Here is an 11,665-nt window from a genome sequence, read left to right as displayed (position 1 = left end):
CCAAGCAGGACCCAAACCCGAAGTCTAGCACATAGCTCGAGTAAGCCCTCGCCCTCACCGGCTGATCAATCCACTAACCAAACTCTTGTATTATATCTCATCCACAACATATTTTATCTATGTCTTTAGAATTGAATAATCTCGGGATTTCTTTGTCGATTCTATTCCGAATGTGGATAAGGTTTCGCATATACTGAATCACTTGTAGTTATTCATACTCAGTGTAGTTATTCATAGCTAATCAATCAGCTACCAATTGTTGCTTCCATTGTGATTTCTTCCTCCGTTTACCATGGAAATGGAACTGGATTGCTTATCAATTGCTGGTTCAAACAAAAAAAAAAAAAAAAAAAAAAAAAAAAAAAAAAAAAAAAAAAAAAAAAAAAAACTCACCATCAAAATCAAAACTTGGTGAAGAATATACATATAAATATAAAATGAGACGATGGGAATATTAAAAAGAATGAACTCACTATAGAATCGAATAAATATTACAAGTACATATATTATCGATGCATCAATAACTAAGACCACGACATCATCATCCAAATCCTAGAAAAAGAAACCTTCGTAATTTTCCTACGAACTAGAGGATCAACAATGGTTCCCCATTTACCCGATCATTCTCAGTGCCACGCCGACGCCGACACCAAATTCCGGTCTTTCCACCCTAACAACATAGCTCCATCCTTCTCCACCAAGGTGTAATGCTCCGAGTAGCATCTCAGCAATCCCCTAATCACAGAATTCACATAAGAGCTCAGCGGATACTGCCGGAATCCGGCCATCGTAAACCGCAGCCTCCACTTCCCGAACAGCTCGTGCCGCTCCACCCGCTCCCTCCCCTCGCACGCCACGATGTTCACGATGTCCCTCGCCAGGCACTGCTGCTCCACGTTGATCCGCTCCCTCCTGTCCCTCGGCATCGTCACGTCTATCGACTCGAACATGGCCGAGTAGTAGTCGAGCGTCTCCTTGAACCTCGTCGGGAACGAGGCCGTGTTCGTGTTCGACTCCTGCTCCACCAGAGTCACCACCTTCGGGTTCAGCGACCTCACCATCCTCAGCAGCCCGTCCCTCGGGTTTGACACATCGACGCTCTCGTCTGGAGTGTGGTGGAGCTGCAGCGGGAAGTTCACCGCGAGGCCCTCCCCAGGCCGGACGTCGAGCATCTCTTTCGTGATGTCCGGGGCGAAAACCGGGACCGCGTGGAACTCAACGGGAATGTTGAATTTCTCCGAGATCGCGGCGAGGCGCCTCTCCACCGCGGATAGACCGTCCCCACGGGCGTGCTTCGAGACCGGATCGTCTATCCCGGTGATACGGACGTGCGGAGGGCCGCTAGGCCGGGCAGCGAGCGCTTGCAAGAGAGTCATCCACTGCGTGCCTTGCGAGATCTGGAAATCGATAATGTGGATACGATCCTCGTTCTTGCACGCCTCGGCTATCGCCCCGTTCGCGGCCATGTAGCCGAATTTCAGATACGGGCATATCTCGTACAGAATGTGCATATACGAGAGCAAGTCCTTGCTCTCTGGCTCGTTGCACTTGAGGGCGCGGTAGATGTTCGTGCCAGACGACTCTCTCCGTGCGACCAGCCCTTCCACCAAGTACGCGCCTAGGCGCTGTATCGGCTCTCCAGTGATAGACACAGCGCCACGAGCACGTTCCACGAGCTTCTCGAAATCCTCCAATCTGTTCTCATGGAGTGCTCTGGCACAGGCCATCAACAGCCCCTTCAGATCATTTGGGGGAAACCCTTGCAACGCGAAATCCTCCATCGCTCCCCCCATACGATTCTCAGCGTAAACACCATCATTCACCGAGGCAGCCATCCAAGAATCACGAGGCGATCCAGACACATACGAACGAGACCCCTGCGCCTCCTCCTGCCACGATCCCACCCTCTGCTCGGGCGTCTGCGACTGCCGGTAACTGTTTCCCCCCAAACACGGCTCCGATTTCACAACCTCCTCGTCCATAAGAACGCTCTCCAGTTCCAGCAACGCGTGTTCTATGCTGCGATTGCTACTTGCATTTGAGTGGAAAGCCGAGGCAGCGGACGGGCTCTCCTGGTGGCCGGTGGGAAAGGGCCTCGAGTGATGCAAGTTGACGCTGTAATCCACTGAAGAGTCCGACGAATGAGTGGCCTCAGAGAGGTAACCGGACGGACTAAACCGCTCCTGACTATCACTATACACGGTGGCGACAGAGTCGGCCTCGAACAGAGAGGCGAAGGGCGAGTTGGGTGAGCTTCGTGAGTCGAATTTCAGAGATTCGAACAGCCTTGTTGGTATAGAGGAAACAGTGGGATATGAAGAGTAGGATGATAAGTCTGCTTCACTATATCCATGATAACCAGAGCCCATTCTCAACAACAAGCATTTGCTTCTAAGATCTCAAGCAGATTTCTCAACTCTTTACCAAAATACAACTTTAAAAGGCAATTAATTCCCTCAAATTATCCACCTGAAAAAGCAGAGAAACCATAAATATCAACCAAATCCCAATTTTAACTGCACAAAATCCCAACAAAATTCCTCTTCATAAATCAACACAAGATTCAAACTTTCTACTAATTGAGTAAAAAAATAGAGACCCCATATCAAGAAAAACACCAAACCCCAAATCAAAAACATCATTAATTCTTACACAAAACATGTAATTGAAGATCTAGAAAAGCTCCAATCAAATCTAAATCACAATACCCCTTATTGTTTTTCGTTCTCCTCAAGCAAAAAAAAGCGAAACGTAAACTAAAAAACACTACATATTGATAATGAAATTGAATCAAGCAGCAAGAAATGAAGCAACAAATGCGAGAAAATGTGTGAAGGTTACCTGATATTGCGTGTATAGATGGGATTTTAGAATTTTTCAGTTGATGGGAGTTTGAAGAAGAGAGAAATTGATTTAAGATTGAGTCGAAAGAATGAGCTGACGGAAGGAGGAGAGTTTATATATAGGAGGAGAGATGGTGCGCGGAAACAAGGAAGAAGTTAACGGTGACGGTAACGGCGGGCTGACTGGGAGTGTCGGGTTTGGATTTATGTTGACGAAATGGCTGACGAATTATGGATGGCGTTCTCGCCGTCCACACGGTCAACGTTGGTCATCAACGTGTTCTTTTACTCGCCTATGCTTATTAGGATTACAGCTCTGTTATTTATTACTCCTATGTCTTTTAATTAGTACTACTAATATTATTTTAAATACAAAATATAAGGAGTATATATTTATATATATTCCCTCCGCCTTGCTCTAAGTGGTTATTCTATTCGGGCATCGAATTTTATGTAATACTACTACGTATTATTAATAAAGTAAGAGAAGGGAAAAAGGTAGAAAAAGTAATGTTTATACTTTTAGTGGTGTGTCATTTAGAGTGGGACATTCAAAAAAAAAATGATTCACTTAGAGTGAGACGAGGAGAGTATATATTAAGAATAAAGAACAAGAATTCATAGTACGTGTATTTCTTTTACAAAATTACAATAGTTGGAATTTAGCATTTGCATGGAACGCTCGGTTTTCGAGTTTGGCAAGAAGTTGTGGACTTCCACATTCTATGTGATTTCATGAACTATTTTGATAGTTGAGAAATAAAGTTATGTTTAAAAATATGGAATTATAGTGAAATATGGAAAAGAAGCTTATTCTTTGGAGATTGAATTCGTGGATCAAAGAATGGTGCTCAAATTTCTTTTTTTCGGAGAATAATTATTCAAAGTTAGAAAGTGGTGAAAAAGTAATATAAGAATTTGTCGGTTAGTACAGATGTGATCCTACTCTCACTTATGTGTAGAGAGTGCTTGTTCTTTATTAGTAGTAGTAGTATTTTTTTTCCTAGTTTTTACTATCACGAAGTATATGTCGATCTTATGCTTGTGTTTGCTTATTGTGCTTTACAATTTGAGTCTTTTCAATCTATCAAAAAAGTATCTAGAGACTATTCTAATTACGTAATACCTTCATATGACTGCTGAGATGTATAGTAGAAAAAAAAATTTAACATCAAATTTGTAGCGCAGACTAATTACTTTCCAAAAATGGGAATTGAATTATGGATAGCTAGAATATCAAGTTATATGGTATAATTTTGATGATAAATGAGAAGAAGTTAGTTAGATAATGAAATTTTATTGCAAAATAAATTTGATATATTTTAGAAAAATATGTATAGCAAAGGAGGGAAAATGACGGTAACATGACGGGACGTGACGGTTGGATGTTGTATAACTCACGAAAAAAGTTGACGGGTGTACCCGACAGTTTCGACACGTCAGCCTTAAATCTCTTCGACGTTGACCATTTTGACCTGACGTGGCAACGCGGTATGACTGGTCTTTCTCTCTCCTCTCCTCTTTGTGGGTAACCCTACTTCGAAACCACTTGACCCCCTCAACGTGATATTATTCTTCTAAATCCAAATCCAGACAAAGAAAAGTTGCTTTTGATTTTTTTATTTACAATATCAGTATTTTTTAGAATAATTTAGTGTACAAGTATACCACTCAGGAGTTTGGACCTAACATTTTATATTACTATACATTAATTTAAATGGGTCACCTTAAAAGTAATGAGAATATCGCTTTTTTGTCTAATTTTGAGATTTGGAACATGGAATTTTATTAGTACTATTAAAGAAGAAAAATAAGTGTTCACACTGTTGCAAGCATATACAACTAGATCAAACCGCCTAACTTTATTAAAATCGGATAAGGGTTGTTTAATTTTTATATCAGGTGTGTCTAGTTGTATCAGAACATGGATTTTTGAAGTACGACGGAAAAAAACTGGTTAGTCAATGAGATATATGGATGTGTGCGGCGCGGTGCGGAATTGACGGCGTCATGGTGGAGTGGCCATCGTCGAGTCGACAGTAGTGCAGCGCAACATCACTGTGAGTGTCGATTCACTTTTTTACATATGCACCTCGATCTATGTTTAATAGAGTTAGTGCGAAAGTATGAATAAATAATTTATCTGGAGTAATTAGATTAAGAGTTGTGGATAATAAACTTTTAAAATTTAAGTTGAGTATAAAATTTAACTCATTCCTCTTTGGTTAGCTAAATAAAAAAAAATAGTACTCCCTCCGTCCCATATAATTCGACCCTGTATTCTATTTCGGGTCGTCCCACATAATTTGTCCCACTTCACTTTTACCATTTTTGGTAGTGGACCTCATATTCCACTAACTCATTCATACTCACATTTTATTATAAAACTAATACTTTAAAAGTAGGACCCACATCCCACCAACTTTTTTAACTCACTTTTCATTAGATTTTTTAAAATCCGTGTCAGGTCAAAGTGTCCCAAATTATGGAAGTATATTATATAGAAATTTCGTAATTAGAGTTGGTGATAATTTAATTTGCAATTGCCAGGCTATGAAATATGCTGTCAGAAAATATACCATAGAATAGGTAAATGATTAAATGTTGTTGAAGCATCCATTGATAATGGTGATAATTATTAATGTTGGTTGAGTAGATCACAATCAAGTATGATTGTGAAATGAGTATTCATAGAAAAAGTGAAAATTAATATTTAGATTATAATTTTTGTTGATTTTTGAGCCAATCCTATAAACTTTAAATTAAAAATTACGGTTATAATTCTTGTATTCTTTTCTCAAATTTCTCATAGTAGTGAAAATAAAACTAATGTAGTAAAAACAAATTGATATTGTTTCCGATATATCTGCGTCTTTTGATTAACATTTAAAATATAATAAAGTCATTTTATAAAAAATAATGTCGTTTTTTTGTCATATCATATGATATTGCCATGTTAGTTTCAATTGATTGCTATTACATGACAATTAAGAAAATTTTAAAAATTATGAGATTGATCAGAAGTTAATGAAAAATAATTTAAATGATAACGATTCCAAAAAGAAATTGCAATGTATGATTTCATGATATTCGTCATAATATGTCTATTTTAACAAAAGAAAAAAAAAACAAATGGAGAAAATGCAGTTTCTTGAGAAAGACAAAAGTAATTGACATTTTGTAGAGTAACCTAACTAATATGTACAAATTGTAATTAGTTGCACTTGCAAGAATCTGTGGGTATATATGAACTATGCTGTAATGTCTTTACTGTAATTGGGTGCCCCAAATATGCAAGTCTATATAAATCCATCATTTCATACACAAAATGGTGTATATTTGGGTGCCCCAAATATACAAGTGTAAATCCATCATTTCAAACACAAAAAGGTGTCAAGTCATTCATCAGTAACAGTATCTAAGTATTCCAAGTATTTTTCTTCAATTCATCTTTCTTTCCCCTTTTTTCATTTTATGTACTCACTGGTATTTTCTGTTCTTATTAGCTAAAAATCATACTCCACTACTACAGTGTACATTAAATAAGTTTTTGTGTTCATTTGTTAGGTTCGGACTAGTAGAGATACTGATGGAAATTTAACCTGACACCTTTTGCTTCGTGCAATTGATGAGATGTATTCTTCAATTTCGTTTTTAAGAGTAAATGACATAAGTATCATATCGTACCTTTTAATTTGAGGCAAATTCGACCTCAAAATTATCCAAATTAAATTACATATATATTTGATCAAAGCTAGAGCATTTAATTAATTTTTTGTGATAAGCTTTTCCATTTCATAATATTCATTATAAAAGGATATTTTAGTGTATCACATTAGTTTTCCTATGGTTGAAAAGTTTTAGTAGTTCCATCACTATAATACTATTAACGAAGACTAGCATTATTGCAGATTGAGTTGAGATTAGCATTTGTAAATTACGCCTTAATTTCTCTCATTCTTGACTTCTTTATATTTCCGTACAGATTTAGGTTGGCTTGATTTGAACTTTGAACTATATACTACTTATACTATATTTATCCTTTGAACTATATATAATATACTATATTTATCCTCGTTGAAGTTGGTGGACAAAGAATGAATTTATAAAATAAATTGATTTGTAGTATATATATATTGTTTGTTTAAAAGTGAACAAGTCCACTAAGTTGGTAGTCGTAATTCTTTGGAAATTGCCATAAATATTTTATATTAAGTGGACTGAATATTGTCTAGTTTGAATTATCTTTGTTAATTATCATTTCGTAAAAGCAATAATCTAAATGCGTGATCCAATAATTCTATATTTTCTTAATTAGCTCTCAAAAAAAGTCCTCTTGTATCAGTTAATGTTCGATTTGATGGATCGAATAAAACTGAATCGTATGATTTATATATTAATCACAGTTAATTTCATATCAATTCAGTTTTCAGCAATTTCGAAACAATTTAATTTTAATAACGTGTTATTGTGACATGACACGTGGCCAGTGGGTGAGAAATTAGAGAGAGGAAAATCTTAACCCTATTTCAAATTTAAATATTTGAAATAAAAAGTCCTTGTTCTATCATATTTATTCTTAAAATTATTTCTTGACAATTTCTGTATATTCTAGTAATAAATTAAAGATGGATACCCACAGTTTTTCCTATTAAAGGCTGAGGAATTAAGATGGAAATTACAGTTGGCGTATTTAGAGTCTTAAAGGTTGACGTTTGACATTTGACCAAAATTAAATAAAATTCCTAAGTTCACTACCGCACTATGCTATTGATATACACCACATAATATATTATTTTCATCGAGACCAAATGCACTACAACAAAATATGCTGTTTGATATCGATCTGACTGGTCAACACAACTTGGGAACAAGTGTTAGGGCGTACTATTATTTAACATACATATTTTTAATAATATATTTTGAGAAACATGTATGTATGTATATACTAACAGTATAACGGTTGTAGGTCATGTGCTGCACGTCAAAATAATAAATTAATCATATATATATTGACTCAAATTAATCTTGGTACTACAAATCACAATCTTATGTAAAAATAAAAAAAGTGAGTGAAAAAGGACAAAAAGTGTAGACTTTTTGCATTTTTCATTTGCACTTCAGTGTTCAGTGTCATTGATTATTACTCCAAGAAATTGCCAAGAGAATTCTAATCAAGAATACTCCCATGAATTGCAATAACTGGTGTAAAAGTCGCGTAGTAGGTTACACCAACATATCATGTTACAGATTACAACAACATAACCAAGATAAATTGAATTTTAATTTAAATAATTAAATAAAGGTTATTCAAGTTACTTAATTAATGTTGTGGAGTACTAATTATTATATAACTACATATTAATTATTTTGTAATTATAGTACATATAATGGATTATTCTAAAATATTTTTAATGGAGTAGTATATATTAGTATAACCAAAAATGGTCCAATTGACTTTTTCATTAATAGAAAGTGGGATTTTAGCTGAAGGGATCAGCTAAGCCATTTTATCAAACATTTGCTGCTACACCAATACTAAATTGACATGTGTACAATCTTTAAAAAATAAAAAATAAATTAATTCTTGCGTGGCATCTCTTCCTCGGTCACTCACGCTTAATTCAACTTTTATTTCATCTTCCCTTGCAACTCTACGCATCTTCCTCACAAATCTCTTGCTGAATTCAACTTCATTTTGACATCTTCCCCACAAATCTCTCTAAACCCGGCGGTGCACCTGCGGCGGGGAGGGAAGTTGCAGTCCAAGCGTCAACTTCTAGAGAACAGACCAAAACTTAGGGGTTGTGATAGATCGGGGATCGGAGGAAGTCGTCGTTGGTGGAGGCGAGGAGGGCGAGCCTCTCCGGTGACGACGGAGGATTCCACGGGGATTCTCGGTGTGATGAAGGGTGCCGGAGGAAAAATCTGAGCAACCAGTCCAGGCGGGCGGTGGGGCGAGCTGCTGCTATTTGGTGGAGATCGAATCGGCGGGACGAATTGTAGGTGATTCGAGAGGTGGTGGTGGACTGGAGGAGGTTATCGGCGGGGAGACGTAGGGGAGAACGTAGTTTGGAAGGGGGGCGAGAGAGAGGCAGACGTGGTGGTGCTTTGGCTTTTTACCGGCGGCAATATGATGTTCAAAAGGTGGAGAGTTGTGGGGAAGTTGAAATGAATATTGAATTCAGCTAAGTGTATGAGAGGAGGAAGAGAAGAATTCAGCGCAATAGTGTGAGAGGAGGAAGAGATAATTTTTTAAAGATTGTACACATGTCAATTTAATATTGGTGTAGTAGCAAATGTTTGATAAAATGGCTTAGCTGATCCCTTCCGGGATTCTAGTGGGTCAACTACTTAAAAATAAGTTTGGTCTTGGTTCTGCATTAAGATATTATTAGTATATAGTTATGAGTCTTATAACCATATTGTTTGGAAAAATATTACTGACTCATGGTTTTTATAGTACTCCATGAGTTTTAATAGAATAAGTAAAAAGTTTGAGAGTGAATAAAGTGTGGATTAAGATTATTGGCCATAAAGATATTTATTAAATAATGAGTATTATGAGTGTAAATATGAAAACTCGGAATATTGCATATATTTATTTTGAACACCAAATAAAATAAGTGTTGCACGTTCCGAAATTGACATGTCAATTGTCAAACCTCATTACGTATTGATTTCACAAGCATTATCGAATACTAATGACTATTAGCACGTGATAAGCATGAGTAATTACAAAATTAACACATGTGAACATTTAATTACATATAAATATATATACGATTAATCACGTCGGCAAGAAACTATATTTCCAGAAAGTTCTTGGTCAAACCCAACCATGTCAAAATACAACCAATATATTTCCAGGTGGGAACACAATTATTTAATAAAGTATATTGCGTTCACACAAAAAAAAAGTCTATTTTTTTGTTGTTTGTGAATTACTAGTATTAATTACTATAAGTTTATATTTGACTAATCAGAACCACATGTATTAACAAAAACTCGAATGGATAAGGAAAAGTAGAAAAGATATTATCATGAATATATTGAAAGTAGGCAATCTAATCACTTTGGATTATTCCCAAGACTAGACTATTCGAGAAGTCGAATTCAAATATATCTATGTCACATACTTTATGGAGTAGTTTCTAGTTTCTACTTTCCAGATTGATTTCCCATTATCTATAATCCTTTTATGAGTTTTGATTATTTTTACAATTAGAAATTTAGAACATGGGTACGAAATAAGTAGTATGTTAATTATTTTAAAATACTGAAATTGGCTTCAATGATGATTGCAAATTAATCAAACAACTTTGCTTAATGGGAGATTCAATTATGATTTTCTATATTTCTATAAAAACGTTAAATTATGATAGTAGTACACTAGAACTCCATATTTGATTTATATTTTGAAAATATTGGATAAAAATGTAAATTTTAATACTCACTGGATATCTGAGTCTACTAAAGGGAAGGCCCAAAGCATAATCCTTAATAAAGCCCAATAGCAAATTTTATTTGTGACAAGAGCGTTTGAGCATCGGGTTTATGGTGTATTCTGTAAGTATTTGGATTTCGTATTCAATTTTTGCCTATTTCAAATTATTCCAAAAACTCATAGATTGAATTTTGCTATGGACCAAAATATTCAAAAATTTAAATAATTTTGTAAAATAGTTAAATCCAAACTGAATACATAAGCTCGACGAAGTGAACGAAATAGGTGATCTTGCACAGAAGTGCGTGAGTCGTGATGCCGTGGAAAGGCCATGGATAAGGGATGTTGTTTACTTATTGTCGATGATTCTTGTTGATTCAATTGATCTTTACATTACATTTTAGGTGGTCGATAAAAATATATACTAGTAATATTTTCATTTTTTTTTCTTTATTAATATAATTTCTTCTTTTGTAAGAAAATTAATAGAATTGAATATTGTCTAAATATAGGACTGCCCACTAATGTTTTAACTTCAAAGAAAGATCTCGAATATAGTAGTATTAAATATGGATTACTCTACCTAATTTCCAACAAACCTTTGTAACTTATCCAAATGCTTAACAGTGTTTTTCTAAAATGTTCATTCATTGCGCCTTCTAAATACACCAGAATTTCTTTTTATTTTGTAAAATACGTAGATTAAATAACTATAGAAGAAAAGCAAACGAATATGTTGGCGCATTAGCACCAACTTTGTTCACCATAGAGAATTGATCTCATAATTATAAAATATATGACAACACACATCAACCAAGCAAACTAAATTTTAAATTCCTGAATTTGTTTTGAATAAATTTAACAGATGGATGGAGTATTTAATAGAGTGGAGTATAACTATAATTACAATAATAATAATAATAATAATAATAATTGTATTATTATTATAATATTTATAATTGTGATTATAATTACTATTATCTTATTACATAAATATAATATAATTATTTAAATTGCATATCATATGGTAATAAATACTACTCCATTGTTATTAATAGTAAAATATTATTACTGTAATACTATAAATTAACATAATCAACAAAGCATTAAATGAAATTTCAGAATTATAAATTTTATTCAGTTATAATATTAATATATATTTATTTATGATTATAATAATATAAATAAATAAATAAAGAAAATCTTAATACAATTATTTAAATTATCTTTATAATAATAAATAAAATTATATATAGTATTATAATTAATTTTGGATAAGTAATTTATTAAGAGAATCTTATTATAATATTATTATTATTATCATTAAATAAAATTTAAAATCTTCATATTAAAGTTGTTAGAAATCATATTCCAA

General features: G+C 34.6%; 1 protein-coding gene across 1 annotated transcript; it reads right to left on the bottom strand.

The window, feature by feature from the left end:
* Positions 1-452: 452 nt before the first annotated feature.
* LOC125200697 (chitin-inducible gibberellin-responsive protein 1-like) lies at positions 453-2,932 on the bottom strand. Its single transcript, XM_048098434.1, has 2 exons — positions 2,842-2,932; positions 453-2,469 (listed from the first exon to the last, which is right to left on the bottom strand). The coding sequence occupies exon 2, from the start codon at positions 2,367-2,369 to the stop codon at positions 627-629; it is 1,743 nt and encodes a 580-aa protein (XP_047954391.1). The 5' UTR covers positions 2,370-2,469; positions 2,842-2,932; the 3' UTR covers positions 453-626.
* Between the last annotated feature and the right edge of the window lie 8,733 nt (positions 2,933-11,665).

Source organism: Salvia hispanica, chromosome 1 (assembly GCF_023119035.1).
Source record: "Salvia hispanica cultivar TCC Black 2014 chromosome 1, UniMelb_Shisp_WGS_1.0, whole genome shotgun sequence".
Classification (NCBI taxonomy): Eukaryota; Viridiplantae; Streptophyta; class Magnoliopsida; order Lamiales; family Lamiaceae; genus Salvia; species Salvia hispanica.
The sequence above is the reverse complement of the archived record's forward strand: the minus strand, read 5'-3'. Positions and strand labels throughout refer to the sequence as shown.